This window comes from Fringilla coelebs, assembly GCF_963513975.1.
Source record: "Fringilla coelebs genome assembly, chromosome: 6".
Taxonomy (NCBI): Eukaryota; Metazoa; Chordata; class Aves; order Passeriformes; family Fringillidae; genus Fringilla; species Fringilla coelebs.
This window is the reverse complement of record NC_140034.1, coordinates 39,967,317-39,989,484: the sequence shown is the minus strand read 5'-3', so window position 1 is coordinate 39,989,484 and position 22,168 is coordinate 39,967,317. Positions and strand designations below refer to the sequence as shown.

Below are 22,168 nucleotides of genomic sequence, written 5' to 3'. Positions count from 1 at the left end.
GGAAAAGATTTACTCCTCCTAGAAACTTTTTTGTCTATTGTTTTGAGATTAAGAAGCCTGAACAAAAAGTATTTTTTTTTCCTTTTGAGAACCTAAAATTTAAAAATGTGATATATAGAATATAAAATTTGATGAAAAAATCAGATGTGTTTAAAATATCTTTGCATTTAGTTTTCTGTTCTCAGTTTTTGTACAAACACAGGGGTTTTTTGAGATATAAAGGTACAGAGTAGAAGACCACTTTTGTATAAGCAGAGACAGGGAGGCAATCAGTTGGAAACAAAAGAAGTTGGCAATAGCAGTAGAAAACTTGCTGGAGAAGTTATTGCATAAATGAAAAGAGTATTGGACATTGTTGTGCCTTATACTAGTAGCATGCTAAGAAAACTTATTTACAACTCCCTTTCAATCAGACAACACTATTCCCTTGTTTCTAAATTCTAAAATTAGTTCAAACTGGATAAAAGAGACTTAGGCAAAAGAGTGGCAATGTTGAGAGAAAAAATTGTATCACATGGAATTAGTCCTAACTAGTTCTTGTGGACTCCACACATCTGCTGTTAGGAGGGGTCACCACTCGTTCTCAGACAGTAAAAAGAGACAGAAGTATCTTCAGAGATTTAAAGCTTACTTTCAGCACAATTTTTTGGCAACAGCTAACAGTAGTAACAACTTGCTGCAGGAGTGAAGTTAAAATCTACCTTGTGGATTTGTACGCCAGCAAGGCCAATCACAGCTACTTCAGAAATAAAATATCAGACTCTTATCAGTAAAGAATGATATTATTTCCTTTTTTTCCAACCACTGTGTGTGGCTCTACCAAAAGGAAACCCTTCAAGAGAAACTATTAAGAGGGAGTAGCATCAACACTGCACTGAGGAAACCCAGACTGTTTTACCACAGAAGCAGTGCAGCAGAGCACCTGCATTAACATGATGCATCTCATCAAAAAGGAACAGGACGTCCTGGAACCATTGTCCATCCAGCATGAAGTCACAACAAAACAATGTCTGTTAAATTAATCCTAAAGGGGCAGCCCAGGAAGAGAAGAACAACAAGATCTTCAGTTAATTACAAGACTGGCACACCTTTGTATCAAGCCAAACATCACCTTGGTTGCATCCTGGTCTTCTCGAGGCTTCTTCAGACACTTCAACAGATTTTATCTCTTCATATAAGATATATAATTCTCTATGTGTGCAAGAATGAAAAAACACATGAGCAAGCTTTAGGCATTTCACCAAAAGGTGAGAAAAGCCTGTTACTCCAATGGCTCCTTCACTTATTCTACTCAATTTTCAAAGCACAGAAATAAAGGATATACATTCCTGCTTACTGCAAAATTATAATTGACTGATATATACCAGACCAATCAGCATAGAAATGAACCTGTTTCAATTCACATTTAAGTAGATTTAGCATATACACACTCAGTTATTAACTTCCAAGAGGAGTGAGAGCACAAAAAGTACACAAGATAATTTCTTAAATCACTGTGCTGTTTCAGAACCAAATATGTAAATATACTGGCAATGACAAAGGTCATCAGCATGTAGGAGATATCTCAGATAACTTCCTCAGTCTGACTTCTGATACTTGAATTCCTTGAGGGTTGAGGGTTTTTTTTTATACCCACATAATGACAAAAAGGCAACATATATAATGAAACAAAATAATAATGTTACATAAATAAAGCAAGCACTACAAAATCATATTGAATTTAGCATTACAGATATAAATGTTTAAGCCATTTTATGGCTACAATTATAATTCATATTACTGTACCGTCTAGGGATCTTACTGAATGAAGAATCCCACTGGGACAAAGAGGTGGAAACACAAAAAAGAGCAAGTCCTGGATCATAAATCTTATAGTCTAAACACTGGACAAAAGGAATGAGCAATACACTCAGAAACATACAAACAAGCTAATATGAATCAGTGTAATAAAAAGCAGTCATAGCACATCACCAGCCCTAAAGAAATACACTTTGAGCAGGGAGATACATTGCAACTATAACTTTTTAATATTAAAAAAAAAATTCTATGGTTTATAAACAAAAGGAGCAGTTAAGGGAACAAATCTATCCATCCTAAATCTATCACATAAAGATTATCTAGGCCCTGTGTAATCTCTATTGATGTACAGGTTAAAAAATGGTCAAGCCAGCCTAGCAAGTTTTTTCCTATCTTTGCTGAATAACTGAATCTTATTCATAAGCAACCATCATTTTAAGAAAAGCTAACACAGCATCTGAGGCAAGAATGAAACTGTCTAATTCCATAAGTCTGAACTTACTGCGTATATCAATTTTATTCTCAAGTGAAAACAAAATTTTACAGCTGTTACAAACTGACCAGAGATTTAGAATAATAAACTCATCATCACGGGTCATTCTCCAGCAATAAGCAGAAGTACTGAAGCAAACTACCCCCACCAACATAGCACAGGCCCAGCTCCTTCTAATTTGCAAAGAAGTGAGTAGGATGTCCTGGTTCTTGGTCTCTTTCCATTCTTCCAGTTTGCTACTGCTTGAAAAGGTGTCAGCAGATATACTTGGCTTCTTCAAGAGATGGATCTTCTGCAGACAGCCAAACTGGACAGCAATCTCTGCATTCAGTGGCTTCTCACAGCTGAGCTGCAATATCCTCAAAGCTCTGCTTGCAGAGGACTAATTAACTGAGAAGGGTGCAGCTGTATTATATAAACACCCCCCACACAACTTGCCAGAGAGGAACACTAAAACTAAGTTAATAAAAAGGATTCCAAGGCTGAAGAGTAGCAAATTATCTGTATGGTCCTGTAAAAAGACTGCAGCCACATTGTGTCTCTTGCAAATTAAGCTGCAGCCAAAAATTAATATGGAATGCTATGAAAATACATCCTTCATCTGGTCAAGATACCTGTCATGGTATGAGGTGCAAACCTTATTATTGAAGGCATTTCTATGCCTTGTGAGCCTCCTAAACACTCACCAGGCACAGCAGATTATGGTGTTATGGTGTTTCATCTTTAAATCCTTGAGTATACTAATGAGGGACAACACAAAAACACATTTCTAAAAACTAAAAACAAAAATACAAATATGCCAGAAATACAATTTCACATGTTATTATGAAACACCAAATACAGACTTGTCCCTTGGAATCCTGGTCAAGTAATGACCACCTGGTAGAGAAATCAAAATATGTGAAGCAGGAAGGTGTGAAGAAGGTTCATACAACCACACTTGATCGAGATCAGATAGAAGTAAGTGGTAGGGCGAAGGGAAGAGCAAAAAAAGTCTCAGTCTTCAGGAAACATCAGTCTAGCTGCTTCTACTGAAATAGTGCAACTACAGTACGTCTTTAAGGCTGTTAAGAGGTAATGGGATGAGGTCTGTTATACTTCTTGAAGAAAATGTAGCATATTTGGGACTTCATCTCGTCATCCTCCAGAAAACGCTTCATAAATATACTAAACAAAACCTCGAGTCTGGATAAAGTGGAAAAATCATGCAAAACTGAAAGTAAAACCAGTACATGTACTGCCAGCAGCTATAAAACATGGCCAGTATAGTGCAGTGGAGATGGCTCCTTCCCTCAAGAGCACCTTCCAAGGAGCCAGCCTGAGTCTGACATTAATTCTGAGCAATGGCAAAGACATTTTTGTGCAAAGAACTGACACACCTTTGCATTAATCCGAACATGTTTGAATTGCAGTGGCAATAGGATTCTGCTGACAAGCTGAGTCAAAGGAAACAAACATAAAAAAATAAAGGGATTCCAGTGATTAGCAAATATCACCAACATTTGTCTGTGCACAGTACCAAAAGGGCTAAAGACTAGCAAACATCAGTGGAAGGGATTCAGTAGTAATGCTGAAAGACCTCTGCCTCAAGTACCTAAATAATCTTGTACACAGTGAATGCAACCAGTATTGCAGGCAAATAGACAAGCAACTCTTTTTTGCAGACTTGGGAATTTATACTATCCTCTTATACGTATCATGCAGTGCCATGTTTCATGCTTTTTAGAAATGAACAGGATACTATGAAATCAAACACAACCTGTATGCATTTCAAAGTTATTTATAACTTTCTTTGCTTCAGGTAAGCTTGCAGGTAGATAGAGAACACCTTGACAAAAGTCTGGAGAAACAATTACAATTCTAGGGGTGCCTTAGGGAAGTAGAATTTAAGTGAGCTTTAAATGCAATTTTAATTCCATACAATAAGAAAACCAAATAACCTTTTGAGCCCCTTGACAACCTGCTCCCATGCCACCAAAACAGGAATGAAACTGTAGCATAATAACAACCAAGAATCAGAGTATGACCATGATGCTTATACACAACTCAGACTGGTATTAGGCAAAATCAAAAGGAGGGTGGCAAATTCTGTGTATGATTTCACTAGCAGAGGTGCTTAACCCAGTACAGAAATGTTTATTTGTGGCTTTATAAGATGATGTAACAACTCATATTAAAAGCACATGTCTTACTAGACTCTCTCTCCTTCCCATTTCCCAAACTAAGCAAATTATTTTTATCTGGGTTCCTCAGTCACATCAGAGATTACATTGTGAAGAAACTGATGACCTGGAAAAACCAAGTTCAATTCACTGTTATGAAAATGTTCCAAATGGTAGGTGCTACTCCACTGGCATGAATAAAAATCTCCCTCCCTCTATCAAGAATTTGTCATTAATATTATCCACTTATTTTCTAGCTCAGAAGACCCTTATTTTATAATTGCAAATCAAAGAAAACATAAAACCCATTATGAAGGAAACATCTGCATTGCGAACATCTCTCTTTAAAAAAAAGGTATCACCAGTTCTCCTTTCAGAAAATTGGTAAAGGAGAAAAATCTGGTTTCCCTAAAGTTTTCTTAAAATTCAGTGATAGAAGAGTTAAACAAAGGACTCATCTGCAGGTAAACATTTAAAAATATGCAAAAACTTTGAAATAAAAACATCATCCTTTTTGAGCAAATCCATAATAGTCAGCAGTTCAAATGGGCAGGATGTTGGCAGAGAAAGCATGTAAATCCCACGCGTCTGACTGTGGGCTGGCCTGGAAATCAAGAACTGAGGTCGGTGGTACAGCAATGTCACAGCAGACCAGTTAACTGAATCACTCAAAATAAATTTCTTAGCTTCCAAGCAGCATCTAGAATATGAAGTTTCCAAAGATTACATTTACCTGGCAAGTAAGTTTTTATACTGAGAATGTGACAGTGATAACATAAAATAGCGAAGAACACAAGAGTGCTTCTCACATTGGGTTCTACGTATGCAACATGCATACACACACAGGCACCAAAGTTTCTTAAAGAGAAAAAATTTAATTCAACAGCAGTTCTTTAAGGGGGTATGAAGGCTTGTTATTTTATGGGTATCAGAGAAGATGGTTTGGTATGTGGCAAAAATTACAAGACTAGATTGCTGCAGGGCTACAATGTAAACAGAAGAAACAGGATGTATGCTTGCTTCCTCCCAAGCATTCTGACTAGTAACTTAATGAGTTCATAGCTTTCAAAAGATTCAGCTTTCTCCCAGGTATTCAAGACAAAATTTTTATTTCCTATTATTTCACTTTTCTGTGAGCTCTCTTTTCCACATACCCATCGATCCTTCTATATTACCTGGACCCCACTGTACAGCGAGAATAAAGTCTCAAATATTCATTTTGTTTAATATAAAACAAAATCAGTTTTAATGTACCAATGTCCCACGATTCCAAAATATAACTAATTGGTAGTCTTAAAGGAAACAAATCTCTAGAAACATGCATCCAGCAAGCAGGGTATTGCTAGATTTCTTTCTCTGAGAAGAACTGCACTTTGAGCACTACAGGATCATATGACCCTGGTGAATAGATCTTAGCATCTACATTAGTACATTTCTGAATTATTCACAGTAATGATATAATTTTGTATAATTTCATGATCATTTTCTCAAAGGTGATGACCGAATAATTCATTAGGTACTTAGAAGATGTAAGGAGGCATGTGTACCTTGCCAATGTCTTGTCAGATACAGTCTGCTGAGGAATTGCCACATTATATAGGTACAGCTTCCACAACATCAGCGTTTTCAGTTCTCTCATTACCACACCTGCTTCTGCCTTTGGGATCATCTTAGATACTCTGTTATCTTCTTTCATTGTATTTTTAACTGAGTTACCTAACTACAGGAAAACTTTAGTGTTAATTTCTTAATGAATACTATTTCTGAATCACACTCTAAGAAATGAGCTAGAAATGATGGGCTCTGAAGCTGTAAGTAAATAGCTTAAAAAATAAAACAGTTTCAAAATCTATAAATCTATACCAATTAGCTAATGAAGTATTTGTGGAGAAACAATAAAACTAGTTTTTCCAAAAAAATAAAATAAAATAAAAGCATTAACCTAATTGCTGAGGAAGAAATGTGTTCATAGGTTTCTATTCTATTTTTTTCAAGTTGAAAAGGAAAGTAGCAGCAGCTTTATATGCACAACTCAAAATAAAGTAAAGAAAAATAAATTATTTAGCTTACATTTGTACCTCTGAAATACCACATTTGCCTGAATTAGTGGAAAATTTACGAGCATCACTTAGACAGGAAACTTATATAAAGCTGCTTCCTTAGCAGCTCCAAAATACAGAAACACCAGTTGACTCTAGGCATCTTTTGTCACAAAAATTCATCTTTAGGACTTCCTGGCTGCTCTTACTAACTTTCCATTATCTTTCCGTCTGTCTTTAGATCTCATTTGATATCTAAGCTCATTTTCATTGATACGTCTATTTAACACTATGGTAAATGTATCTTTTTTCCCTCAGAGTTTTTGAACTTTGATTTTGTTGTTCTTTTTCAAGATGCAAAATAATTTTTCAGTTGAGGGACATATTACTGGAGGGGATCTACAGGATCAGTCCTGAAAGTAATGTCAGAAAGTACTACTTTGTAATTCCTTCACATACCAATCCAGTTCCATCTCAGCACTATTTCAATTGGAAGCCTGCTGCTGAACTGCACATTGCCAGAGATTTCCTTTTAGTTTTCAGCCTAAAATTTATTCATGGTCAAGTACATCCATTCACTCTGTAAACAATGTCCTTGGTCTATTCATAAATATAATTAAGCATATTTTTGCTTTGCTAAGGTCAACTAGCCAGGCTGTTTTAACCTTTACTCATGTGGCATTTCCTCAGCCTCTGAACAGTAAACATTTTCTGCTCTCCAGTAATCCAAACTGAATTGCACTAGAAGCTATAAAATGCTATTAAATGTTCTTTTTATTTGGAAACAATCTCTCGTCATCTTACATATTATATGTATCTATATATACAACCATCAAATCTATGAATTTATTTGTAAAATTGTTTTATAAATTATCTCTTTTCTTAACGAGAGCTGACTGGCAAGAGATTTCAAAACACTAAGAAGTACTAATAATCTTATGACATGCATAAAAGTTCATCCTTGTATATTTTCTTGTAACCTACTATTTTTGGGTAAGCTGTTAGATTTTTTTATAGTCCAGACTGACAGGTTCTATAAATGGGATAACCTGAAGTATTTTACTTAAAGGTAATTACATTACTTAGCCAAAATGCTAAGTGGCCATCCATAATACCCTAAACCCTGAATTATTTTCAGAAGAGAAACAGAAAAGGTAAGAAAATAGTGTCAGAGGGTAAATGTAAGCAATTTAGCCACTGAAATAATCCTGCTGTTACTGACTGTCCACAAATCTGAGCAGCACTGTGCCCTATGCAATTGCTGTACTCCACAAGTGTTTTAAAATTCAATGAAACTTTGGATATCTTTTCCTTCTTTTGTGGATTTTGCGTTGTTGGTTTTTTCAATCAAAGGCAATGTCCAGAAATTACCAGTACTAAAGAATATGTTCATGGCATTGTTTACAAAAGCTCCTAAGAGACAGTGACTACTTGATTGTTGAATGTAACCTTTATTTTATTAATGATGAGAAGTAATCAATGGAATGCTAAAAAAAACCCCAAACTTGTAAAGAAATCTAGTCTGAAATCTGAATCTCTTGTTTGAAGCAAGTTCAGTGGTCACGGTAACACCAGATGAAAGTGGACTCTTGCCCATTGTGAAACAGGCATGGCTCTTCTAAAAAGGTCACAAACTTTTCAAATATAGGCACCATGTTTCAAATTTTGCACATACAAAATATGTTCATGTCACCCAAATTACACAATGTGGCAGTGTTATAAGTCTGAACATTATTGTCAATTAATGGCGGAGAAAAGAGCCCAAAGCTCACGTAAGACTAATGACCGGGACAACTCCTGAAAAGAGACAAGAAGTATAAAACAACAGTTTTCCTGTTGTACGTGGGTTTGTGTGTGCATGTGTGACAGTGCATATAACAAAAATGTTTAAGAGTAAGTTCAGACAATAGCCCATCCACTTGTTCTCAGCTTCTTGTCCAGTTTCATTGCAAAGGCTTTGATTTTAACCGCATGATAAAATGCAAATTCAAATCCCATAGAAACCAATAGTTAGTGCGTTGTTGACTGGTTTGAACCAATCAATATTGAGTTTTTTATAATAACTGCTGAATGTCTTCCTTTTAATCTACTTGTCAGCCTCGGGGTATGTAGGATACTTGACTGTCTCAATTTTCTCCTTAACTTTATAGGATGGGTACAGGCCTGTTCTTCCTAATTTCCTATTGATGCCTTTTGAATAACCATCCCAGTGGTTTCCAGCTACTCCAATTATATCTCCAGGTTCCATAGGAATTTCATCAGCAGTTCGTGGATGATGAGCATAAATAGCAATCTGGTTGTGAGCATTCTGTCCCCCAAAGTAGTAGATATCATCCAAAGAATGGAAATACGCTGAAGCATCTGGATGCAACGTCTGCATAATTTCATAGGCAACTCGACAAACCTTAGAAATAAAAACAGAAGTCATTAATATTGTGTGTGACTGAAATATACCAAAGAAATCAACAACCAATGTATAGTAGTGTTTCCCAAGAATATCAGGGTCTGGAATATCTGGGTTAAAAAAAAAAAAACTACTCGACCAACCAACAAAAATAGCCCTCAAAAAATCAAAAAAACGAGCAAAACCAAACCAAAACAACCCCACGGAATCCCTGCATATTTGCTACTAAAAAGCATGAAATTTTTTCAGAATCTTAATTAGGCCTCTGGTGATCTGATTTGGCAAACAAACAAACAAACAAACAAATAAATACTTAGTATCATCTACTCTTCCATTTAAAATGAAAACATCTATATGAACACTAGCAACTCTGCTTTTTAAAATTAATTATCTGTAGCCAATCAAATGTAAAAGCATGTAAGTTTTCTTCTTCTACTACTACCACTAAAAATTGTATTTTACTTCCCTTTGAGCCTCTAGAATTTACATTTTCAAACTTATCCTGCAATAATGAGGCCTTGCATTTATTTTTCTGAAGGAAGTTTAAATTTTCACAACCAAACAGTTCCATAAGTCCAAGGCTGTAAAATGCTGTTCATATTAGAACAGTGACAGAATTGCTGGCAACTTAGAAAACAAACAAGTGAAACTGAATTCCATCAAGACAATAATTATGTAGGTGAGAAGAAAGATGCATTTTTACTTGTCATTGTACCCCATTTTATGAAGGGAATTTTCTTCAGACTGAACACACGTTCCCACATCAGAATTTTGTTGTATTTCTCAGAGTTGCCAGAAACACAAAAGCATACCACTATTTAAAAAAAGTTTTTTCAACAACTGGCTAGAAGGCTCTTCTCTGCCAAGTGTCTTACTTGGCTGCTGTGGGTTTTCTGGTTTCTGACCTCCATTACTGTATCCTTCTCTAATTTTGCGTAAGTTGGATAAAGGCTGATTAACAATACAGCAGATTTCTCCAATACAAAGAAGCATTTGAGCTTTTTCATAATTTTCAGTCCATGTTAATATAGTAAAGCTTGATTTTACTTTTATTTTCTCCCTTTGAAGATACAGTGAATAGAACTTTGATCACTCATATGAGACATATTTGTACTTTCTTAGCTCCTTTGAGAGAGGCATTTGCTTTAAAAATGTAATAGATTTCCTTTTATCCTTCTGCATCTGAACTTTAAAAAAACTTTTCAGAAGTACCTTTCAGAAGATCAGGCTGAAGTTAATTATTTTAAAGTACCTGCTACACACCATAATATAGAAGCAAGTTTGATTACCCATATATTTGCAAAAGGCTATTTATTTTATAGTTTCGCTGACTGTATTTGTTTTGTTCTCTGCATGTGTGTGTGCCCCAGAAAGAGACATACATAATACACACTATAAAGATTTTAAATCTTTTCAGTAGAAATGCTTTAAGCAAGTGTGTCTAACATATCTAACAGAAAACATTTAACATCTCCTCTCAGCAATTTTTTTCTGTGTAGCACCAAACCTGGGTCCCACACAGAGACTAATAAATTTTGTAAGGAAATGAAGTTATGTCAGTCAGAGGGAGCTATGACTTCCATCTAAATGAAGAATGAAAAGACAAAAAAAAAATCTTTGTTCTAATGTGTAATCTTAATTCTCCTACTGTGTTACTTTTTGTGTTACTCCCATTTGGTTTTCCTATAAAATAAATTTATCTATTCAATTAATGTGACGTTGCTGAAATGTAGTGCCAAGGTAGGTTGTTTCCCTTGACTCTCCATTACATGATAGGACTAATTCTTTAACAACAGTACTTTAAGGAAATACCTAATCTTCAATTTCTACCAATGTTCTTTTAGTTAATTAATTTTTGTTAATTAATTCCTAACTAATACAGGGGAATTCCTGATTCTATTCACATATAGCATAATTTTCTCTTAATACCTCTGTAATGAAGTTCAGAGTCTGTTTGGAAAAATGGAAAACAAAGTCTGCATGGAATTGGTTAATGAGGAAGTCCAAAACCACAATGGAAATAAATAAGAATGCATTTTTAATCTTATTTTCTCTTCACACTTATTGGACAAAAGATGGTCATTAACTGCCTTATTTTGCTTACCTTCAATGCCAAAGTAAATATCAAATAGATTATTTAACTGATGAAAGGACGGGGGTAGCAATTCAAATGTTAGAGATAAGAGAATCAAATTTAAAACCCCTTAAAAGGAAACTTTATGAATAGTGGGAAAACTTGCAACAGACCTTAGAAAAGCCTAATATATGAAGATTCTGTAGAGATCCACAATATTGCATGCCCAGAAAAACTGTATTAATATATTTTTGAGGAGTGTGAATTATTGCAGCACAATAAATTGCCTAGAGTAAATTAATTACGGGACCAAATTCATAGCTATTGACAGTAACACTCTAATACTGGATTAGAGAAAGAACAAAAGAACAAAATTCAGTAGAATTTTCTGAAACTCTGGAAAACCAAATATGTTACCCAATAAACAAGTCTACTGTAAAATGCGTGGTGAAAGAGAATAAGAGTTGAGCTCAAAGACACCATATACCTCAGAGGGGGTAGTGTCAGGTGCCCTCCAGAGGTCCTGATCAACCTGCATCACCTTAACTGTGTTGATGTATTTTAAATACATATTCTTTAAAATTAATTTACTATATATTCTGGCCAAGCCATTTGCAGCTATATTTAAACTATGTTTATACCCAGAGTTTTATTTAAATTAAACATTTATCACTTTTAACACAGCTATCTGAACATAACAATAGCAGAAAATGTTACAGATTTTTCATTAAGTCTTTATCCAAGACTACATAATTCTTCCTTCCAACTATGAACTGTCTCTACACCAACGCATGTGTGGCATTTAAGACATACAGCTGTAGGTTTTGTTCCTCTCTCTGTGATATGCATTCACTGGATGTGCTTCAGCTAAATCAAACATTATTATTAAAGTGGATGGCTCCTCACAGCTCTTCTTAGTGAGGATTTTTACTTTGGATTTTACTCAGGTCCTTGGTCTGAAACAGCCTGTATTAATAACCTTCTAAATATGCTATAAAATGTCATTCTCTCTTACAGGATGTGGTGAATGGTAAATAAAGTGTATGCACAAGCATGATTGAGGGATAAGAGTCTTTTCTATACTTTTTGTAGTTTTGCTGTCTTCTTGCTACCGCAATTTTATTAAGAACTGTGCCTGTCACTGTCAATATATCATTGTATTGACCATCTATTAATATTAATATGAGCTTGTCCTCTATTTGTCATTACAGTGCAGCAGAAAATTTACATTTGAGGCTATGGAAAACATTTAGTTTTTAAGTGAATTTTAACTTCTGAGTTTAGTGTCCACTTCCATCTAACAGTACAATCATGTGATTGTGTCACCTCAGAGAATAACAACAACAGCAAGTAAAAAACATTCAATCTGATAGAAATCATACCTTGCCATATGTGAATTAGGTGGATCAGCACATTAGCCACATTAGCTTGGTGGCTTTTTGCTGTGCTTTTTATCTTAAAACAAATTTTTATAAACAGAAGCATGAAGAAAACTCAGATTTAGAACTGGTGCCTATAATCAACATTGTCTCTGCATTGCACCTTACCTGGGATGAAAACGTACAGACCAGGAAGTCTGCCTGAGACAAGAAGTGAATATCCAGAATGACTCCTCTCAGGGAGTTTTCAGTGTATCGGTTATGGAGTCCTGCTGACCAGGATATGGAGTTATCACTGATAAATTCATAATTTGGATACCTGTGAAGATACAATACAGAGTTATTAGAATTGTTCTGTTTATTATTTTTAAGAAGCATTACCTCTGTTGCAAGATAGGGTTGTTAATTCATTTTAAGTGAGTCTCTGCTTTACAAGAAATTAATTACAAATTTGCTGAACCTTCTAGAACGCCACTGCTGCCTCCAAGCATGCCCTGTCTTTACCTAGAAAAAAAATTAAATAAAAAGATCCTGTATGTCTGTCAGATATATAACAAAGTAGAAGTGAAAGACACACCAGGAAGCGTATACCACATTCTGCAAATAGTGCTGATTTTAGATGAAATATGCTCAGACCACTAAGTTTTCTCTACTACTAAATAGGATGTGGGATTCTGACTTTACTAGGCTACACTTACTACCATACTATCAGATACTGATAGGGACACTGTGCAAAAAAACCAGTCACCTATGAAAGGGACATATTAAATAAATGCATGCAAACTAATGAAAAGAATAAAAAGAGTCTTTCACAGTTCTTAAGGCTCTATGGAGAACAAATTTTGCCATTCACTGGTCAAAAGGAAATAGATGCAAAATTCCATGGAAATACATTTTTCTTGACTTATTACAAAAAAAAATAGTAAGTCAAAATAATTTTTTTAAAATATGAAACAGTTTATATCATATTAAAATAAAAGATTTTCTCATGTAACAATAACTTAAAATTTTTTAAAAATCCTTTTTTTTTCCTGCTCTTATGGGAACAGGAAAACAAAAGAAGGTGGGGAAGAGAGAGAGTTAAAAATCTTTCCTCCCTGCACAGAACAGCCTCAGAGAAGGCTACAAATCAAGCACAGTTATGGGACTGCTTTGAGTTTCCCCTGGTTTCAGAAGCTGATCAACTCCTTGTGTAACTACAGCTTATCACTGCAGGTGCAAATCAAGGTGAGTCCCAGGCTCCTGTTCTCAGTTGCTGGGCCTGTGGAGGTGTCCAGAACAGGCACTGAAAATCTTCTTTCCTCTAAAAGAAGATTGTAAGTATATGTGCAAAAAGACTGAATACGAAATAATGTGTTTTCTCAGGTCTTGCTCTAAAATAAATTGGAAAATATACGAGCTGTTCATCAAGTTCTAGTACTTTGAATTTTTGTGCTCATGTACAAAAGAACAAAACCTAAATAGGTTCATATACAAACCTGAAATATATTAAATATGATCTCTTTAAGAATTCATGTATATATAACCTGTATTATTTTGAATACCTTAAGAGTGAAGATACTGTAAGAGTATTATGGACTAAAAATACATGTACTAGACATTCAATAATTTGCATGTGAAAACGATTAAATCAGCCAAAGAAAAAGCAATTTACACCATCCCTAACACATCACTTATCCAAGATAAATACCATGACCTCTGCTTACCAGAAGCTGTCAAACACTTTAATAACCTGATCATTACAGTTGTGGAACTCTCAACCCTGCTACTCTCTACTAAATTGTTCTACATGATGCTAATTCTAAATATATATATCACTTCTTTCCTTCTTTTGGAAATAGAACACAAACACTCTACAAACTGTAGGTAGTGACTGCACTATCTTTACTACTGCACTTGCTGTTGGTTGACATCCGACTGCAAGGGAAGTTTCTGAAACTTAAGTCAAAACATTTCTGTTTTCATGACTATGATTAGTTTAAATACTTCTCTTGCTAGAAACAACATGCCTATTCATGTGAATGTTGGTTAAATTTTCTTTACTTAAATGCCAACACTGTTTGACAGCCAGTCACTCTCTTGTAGAGAAATACAGTACCTAGGACTTACTAATATTATTGCACCAAATAATGAATGCAACATAAGCTACTGCAATGTGACAGCTGTTTCTATCAAAGCTTGGTAGTTCAATGTGACTAAAACATTTTTGTCAGAAGCGTTAACCAATTTATAGTTGAATTCACAAGAAGAGAAAGAAAAGCTTCTTTGCTGCCAAAACATGACCTTAACCTGCCTTCAGATGCTATTAAATGCCCAAACATCAAATTGCATCCTGCCTTCTGTGAATCACAGGAAGTTTCAAATGCCTTCTACTCAAGGCATCTGAGGCTGCAAGCAACAGTAGGGTGCAAGCAACGTAGGAAATTATGTTTTACTGTAAGCTGTGACTGAAAACCCAGCAGTAACACCTAAAAAATTCTTCAATACTTACAGATTCTATGCCTTTTATGAAGAAAACATAAAATTAATCCTGTATGACTGCGCTGTATCTTACCATATTAAAGTAAAATCGTGATTTGGAATGGACTTGAGCCGTAATTCTTAATAAAATCCAGTATTGTTTTACTAAATAAGTTACAATTAAATAAGTTTTTGTTACTAAAAACTTGAGATGATATGTTTATACAGGCAGAGCATCTCATTATTATTCACAAAGAATGCTAAGGTTTAAAAGTTAAACAAAAACAAAGAAAAATGCATAACTAAGGTTGTTACATCAATATTGAATTCTGTTATGCTACAAACAGTTCTTAAAGTTATTTAGGACAATATAATGAATTAAATATTATAACCTCAACTTTCTATTACCTGTCCTTTCATTGTTTAGATTTGCACTTTAAATGCTATAATTGTTTCTGCTATTATTCTTGCCTTTACACATATAAATAAGGATTAGGTTGCCATCATCTGGAGTTGAGCATGTTCATTTAGTTTTCACGAAACACCATCATTTTAAACAGCAGCCTTTTATAAATATGAAAGAAAAACAGAAACAGCACAGTTGAAATAGACAGGTTTTCAATGTAGTAGAAAATTATTCTACTAAAAAATAACACTTTCTGCTTACCTTGCATATGCCAAAGAAAATCTATTATCTAGTATGTTATCTTACATGTTTTTCCAAGAATGTCACCAAGAACAGAACAGTGCAAAAAATTTGCTACTACTGAGTTGCTTTTATTTTAGAAAGTATTAATCAATTAATTAGAAGTATTAATTTACAAGGAAATACAGGCCATCTAGGAGTAAATGAATGTTTACTGTGTATCCACAGATCTAGAGAGCTAGAAGAGGATACAGAGTAAAAAATGGTCAAACACTGTAAGAAGCTGAGAATCCCCATATTTAAGGACAAAATTATTCAACATGTAAGATGAAAGTCTTCTATGTTATCACTGTAGAAGTCCTTCTGAAAGAGGGAAGAGCGGCATCATAAGCTTTTCAACCCACTTACAAAAATTCCTCTGGCAACTGCTCACATTTTTTGGACAGGTTTTATATATTACTTAATATATTAACCAGTTTTTACAATATTTCTAAGTAGTTTATTTTTAATATGTATGTTCAATAATAAATTCTGTGTGTTTACTATTTATATTTTATATTGTTTATAGTATATTATTTTTATTTACCTCCCTTCTACAGCATCGATTTGTTTTTACATAGTCACAGGTATCTTGCTTAACTCTTCTAGATTTTTAGCATTAAGCTCTGAAAAGCATAACTGGGAGAAAAAAATCCCAAAAAAACATATCTGAGAAAAAAATCAAAATCACCGGAAAATTAAATGCAGTCTTAACTGAATAAAGGATTAAAAAAAAAGTATAGTAAAACTCGTGGTGCACAATAGTCAGAAATTGTAAAGCTAACCGGAAGGGAGGAACTAGAATATAAACATAATTCATCTTAAATATAAACATAATTCATCTTACTTGGATTTTGCCTCTTGCAACAAGGAAGGGTCATCTGTAGCCAAATACACTCTTTTTTTATCAACATGCATCCTACGAGCAAGAAGCTCAAAGCGCTCTTCCACGTGCACCATGTACTCTTCAATGGGGTGAAACGCTGCCTCAGTCCCCACTTTGTCTGTCCTTCGGACGTGAACCCTGGAAAAAGGGAAAAACTAGGAATTACATTTATAAATACTGTACATACTTCAGCAAATGAAATTTTAGATTGAATGAATACATAAAATAATGAGGGATTAAAACTCATCCAAACTCATCCATGTCCATCATGACATGCTGACAATATGAAGTCAGTCTGCTCTCAAAAGCAATATAACAATCTGAGAAGGAAGGCAAAGGGTAACTGAAAGAAAGGAATGAAAGACATTGAATTATAGCATATAAGATGGCATTCCTTTTGTGCACAAGGTTAAGTTATCTACTGCAGATAGATAATGCTCGATCAATACAGGTCAAAAGGAAAATAGGAATATTTGCATCGTGCAATGCATAGTTTGAATTAAAGTAGTTACAAATGCTTTTTTTTTGACCTCCTTGAAATGTAACAAGTCTCCAGACACAGCAGCGGTGAGGTGTCCTACTGGCTCAAGGTCAAAAGCCAACTAACATTTGGAAAACCTACTGTGTACTCCTAGAAAAAGAAAGTTTAAGGACTGAAGGAAATTCTGGCAACGAAAGAAGACTCGAGCACAGCAGCAGCAACATTTTTCAGACTACATGATGGAAAAACCTTTCTACCGCAAGCTGCTTTTTACTGCTTTTCTTCCTTCTCCCCATATCTCCTCACACAGGCGTTTCTAATTCATCATTATACTGAGAAACAACAACTGCAAAAACACCAGCAGGGAAGGGAAAGGCACATAGCATGTTCACATGTAGCCAGTGATAAAATTAGTTGTGAATTGTGGCATGTAAATTATAGGCTTAGCCTGTTTTCCTCAATGTAAAAGCTACAGGCACTGGAAAGAAGACACAGACAGTAAAGTGCCTGGAATACAAGCTGCAAGGCAATTACATTAATGAAATTCTCTATTACCAGATGTGGAAGCACATATTAAAAAACCTTCTATTGAGCTGCTTTTTACATATCTGTCCAACTGCAGGTAGACAAGTGTGCTGAAGAAGTACTTGTAATCAACTTGTATTATGCACAGTTAAAAAATAAGAGCTTCATCTAGAAATCACTCTCTTTCCCCACAAAATACTTAAGAGACTCTGATTATCATCATAAAATAATTTTTCCTGAACAGGAATCACTACATACACATATTAAAGGACAGACAGTTAAAAAGAAAACTAAATACCCACCCGATCACTGGATGTTTGAAACCAAGTTTCCTTGTGGCTTCCTCTATTTCTTTTTCTAGCCAAGGCTGTGGACGAATCAAGTATTTCACAAACTGTGAGACCCACCACACTGCAGGATCCCCATGTACACGAATTAGTCTATCAGCCAAGTCTTCAGGGACAGCCAAGGGCAAATAGGGTGGCCGTGGGTGTAAGCTGTCAACAATGGGAAGTTCCACCACCTGAACATCCTTATCATTAGCCTCACCTGTTTTAAAATACATACTAAGATGAGTCAAGTAGTTTACTTTATTAATAAGCTTTACCATTGGCAAATAATATCCCAAACATATCAATTCACCTGTATCTTCCATTTCAAAAAGACTACCTAAACCTTGCTCTACTTTTTCAAAAACAGCATTAACAAATCTAATAAAAATCATAATTTTAAACTAGATTTATATACAAGCTGTACGTAACAATGAAGTCAAGTAGAACAAAATTGAGGGTTCTTGAATTCTTAGCAGCTGGTAGTTAATAAAATAAGAAATGTGTTCATGCTTATATATTGATACCTTCTTATGAACAACTATACCATTACTGTGTGCGAAGGCTTGTCTGGTTATCTAAAATGTCTAAAATTCAGTTACTTGTCTAAAAATTAAACAAATGTTTTAAGGCATAGGAAATTATTAAAAAAATAACTACAGCTCTGCTGCTATTTTGACCCCTTTTATTGCAGTAAATTTCAGACATCATTATAACCACTGAATCAGCTATTCTGTTGTTAGAAGAGGAGAAAGACAATTCCTGTCTTCAAGAACTTCAACTATGAAGTACTGAATTAATTAGACCACAGAAAACACAAGCACTGTATAAGCATGTGACATACATACAGGTAAGAATTTGTTCTGTTTTAAATATTAACTACAGTAGAATATACGGATGGTTTAGATGGGATTTTAATTCAAGGCTAAATAGCCGCCAAACATATTTTAAGAGTTTTTAAAAATTACACAAACACAACAGTCTACATAACTGATAATTCAAAGCTACATTCATATACTGAAATAAATTATAATACATGATGACATAAAACAAAAGTATTATATTTTTAAAGCACTGAACATTTTAGCTAATATTTCTAGTATGCCCATTTCCTCCAAAATAATGCTTCCATTGTCTGCAAAGTATTTCCTGGCAAAGATGGTTAATTCTCCCTTTAGTGCTCACCAACCAGGAAAAAAGAAACTGCTTTAAATATAAGCAAATCAAACTCATATAACTTTTGAAGACCAAGTAAATCTTAATGCTGAAAAAAATCAATTCAGGGAAGGAATAATGAGTTTAAGAACAGTTAAAGATCAAAAAGGTTAGAACACTTTTGCAAGACTAGTCAAAATTCTGCAGTAACTCTCTGAAACAAAGTTATTTAAATAAGGAATGTTTGTTATGATCAGGTTTATTTTCAATTCATTTGTACCAGATTTGGAAATCTATCTTCTAAGATGTATCTATATGTCAGTATTTCATCACTGCACTGTATACCATCACTCTAAGGGATTCTTTAGAAGAATTTCCTATACTACAGGTATGGATGATTCTTTTTAATTCAGGAAGACAGTTCATTTTTTTACCATCTATTAAATCACACTCACAGAAAAATATATAATAAAAGTTCATCAATTCAGGAAAAATATTGAGCATTTAAATCTTCTTATAAAATGATGGATAATACTTTATTAGAATGACTTCAGAAAGCTGCAATAAAAAAGCAGTGTGAAGCCAGAGAAGTGCTAAATCTGGTACAGATGTGAAGTATCAGCAAAAGTTTAGACAATAAATGTTTAGCTTGGGAATGGTATGAAAGAGTGTTTGAGGTTCCATTACCTTTTTCCCCTCAACCGAGAAAGGGAGAAGAAACAGGGTGCAAATAAAACAATAGCAGTCTTAGCCAAGAGAAGAAAGAAAAGACTTCAATCCTAAATTAGAGAAGGAAATTTGCTGCAAATTTTTTGAGGGGAAAAAAGAGAGTAATGCAAATTTGCATATAAAAGGTAGATTTTATTAAGTACAGCATCACTGACAAGCTTTAAAACTTTGTTCTGTGACTGAATAAATTTGTTGGTCTAAACAGTCATTTGTAAAGCCTTGCTATTGATAAGGCTGATTGAGCAATCTGACCTACTATTTGACATTCCTACCCTGAAAAGCACTCAATACATTGTTCCATCCTATTTAAAGGATAAGTATCCTTCTAAAAATTCCCATAGGCTGTCTAAAGGTTTTGAAGAAAATGAGATTAGCCAGCAATAATTAGGAAAACTCTCAGCATATATAGCAAACTATACTAAAGTATACCAAAATCACAGAATATCAAAGAAGATTATGAAAAAGAATCAGATTTCAGCTTTCAACTCCATGTGATATGTTGTCTGAATAGTAATGAAGTTGCAAATGTAATTCATTAAGGAAAAACAATTTGATTGTTTAAAATTAACTACTAGATCAAGTATTGTCTTTAAAAAAAATTACTAATCAAGTCATATATTCTATCATGGCTATTTCAATGATGTTGTAGTGTGTTAACTGCTTACATACAATTATCATCTGCTGATGTATATGTGTAAATATGTGTACAATTCAGAAAACATCATGGCAACTCTCTAGATTGTATCACCTATATAATCATATCTGAAGGATATGATATATAGGAAGGAAATTAAGGAAAAACTCCCTATTATGAATGAAGGAAAAACTCTCTATTAGTCTTCCCTCACTTTTAAAAGTATGAGATAGTAGATGCAGTGAAAGGAAAACTTACAGCAACTGCTTGCTTTTGCACTGGACAAAACCAGTGTAGAGTAACTCTTTAGTAATCCTGAAGGAATAAACAAGCTCTGCCACAGCCATACAGGCAAGAGGCAGCATTCTTACCCTACTGATCACTTTTTTTTTTCAGTACTTGTGAAAAGATTCCTAATAAGCAATGAGCTTGCCCTATTTTCAACAGGCATAGTTTAAAAAAACTGTTATCCTTTTTTGGAAAGCAGGATATTGTTTTATTCTATGCAGCAATAAGCTGCGATCAAAATCAATGATACAGGAGATAACCAAAACTCAGATCAACAGACAAGCAGATATATTAGGAAACAGTAAGTCACATCACTGATTCATACGAATTTTCAACTAAAGATAATGAAACCAAGTTAAAAATACAGAATGAATTTTTAATCCACACTTCAGTTGTTAGCTACATTTTCTCTAATTTGTAAAATGTCTGAGTTTTTCCTACTCCACAAATGTATTTCGTTAAGTAACAGACAAGCCATAAAAGGTAATAATTCATACTAATATTTGCATATTTTTCTCATGTTGGAAGTTTAAATCACAGCATCACCATGTCAATCAGGTCCAATTCCCTGCTCAGTGGTGGTACAATTTTGATATTTGATACAGAATCATAGAATTATTTAGGTTGCGAGATAGCTCTAGAGTTGTTATACATAACTTACATGTCAGCAATGCTTCAAGTTACTTCTTCTGATGTGATTTATTTTACTTTTACAGTTGTCAAAGTTTTTCACTATAATTCTATTTACAGCTTAACTTTCATATGACTCCAGGTGCTACTTTTCAGTTTGGAATAATCTAAATAATTGTCTTCCAGAGTTCTGCAACTTAATCCTCTTTTGGATTTTACTTCACTGAGTGACCAAAGATTGAGTGTTTTTGCAAGAGTCATAAAATACTGCAATATTGAAAACACTCACTCTTGCCATAACAACACACTCAGGAGGAAGGTCCTGGAGTGAAAATTATTTTAATTCAGATGACCCATGTCAGTTGTACCATCTAGTTCTTATCACCAGTTTTTGTATATGTTCATCACTAATACATCAGTAACAGAGTTTCAATTTTCACAAGACACTGAATACTTTTTAAGTACTAAAACGAGCTCTGTATGTTATAAAAAGCATAACTTTTCTTCATTGCAGTATCCCAATGTGCCTTAATCACTTTATACCCCTCAGGACTTATATAATTTTTGTGATTTAGCATAACCTTACCGTCTGTCTACTTCTCAAACTTACTCTAATTTAAAGCCTATTTAAAAAATTTTGCTGTTTGTATCTTTCTTATCTGCTTCTTTTGGGAGCCTGAAAAATGTTGATTTGACTCAAAAAGACCTTTGGAATTTTGTCATTTTAGGTATGGTTACTTCCTGCCATCTGAACATTGGCTCATACCTGCCCTTGGATGGGCAGTTTCACTGGGTGTTTAATAATTTCTTACCTGAAAGGAGGATGACATTTTACCACGCAATCACTACTATTAGTTAATGTTAACTGAAAACCTGTTTGATCATTCACTCTGCTGATATTTCAGAATTCATCAGCTAATTTTAATTTTTTCAAGAAGTCCTTAAAAGTATGCCAAAGAACACCATGATAAGGACATTCCTGTCTTGTAACTGAGAATTTTAATTTAATTTCAGTTTG

General features: G+C 34.3%; 1 protein-coding gene across 3 annotated transcripts in view; it reads right to left on the bottom strand.

Annotated features, from left to right (window-relative positions):
- Positions 1-7,756: 7,756 nt before the first annotated feature.
- FUT8 (fucosyltransferase 8) overlaps positions 7,757-22,168 on the bottom strand; it is a 97,124-nt gene continuing 82,712 nt past the window's right edge. For all 3 annotated transcript variants that reach the window (XM_084207856.1, XM_084207855.1, XM_084207857.1), the window contains exons 10-13: positions 17,688-17,934; positions 16,341-16,517; positions 12,517-12,667; positions 7,757-8,895 (exon numbers count right to left, since the gene is read on the bottom strand). In XM_084207856.1, coding sequence (XP_084063982.1) covers positions 8,578-8,895; positions 12,517-12,667; positions 16,341-16,517; positions 17,688-17,934 — 893 coding nt within the window. In that variant the 3' untranslated portion in view covers positions 7,757-8,577. The remainder of the gene's footprint in view (positions 8,896-12,516; positions 12,668-16,340; positions 16,518-17,687; positions 17,935-22,168) is intronic.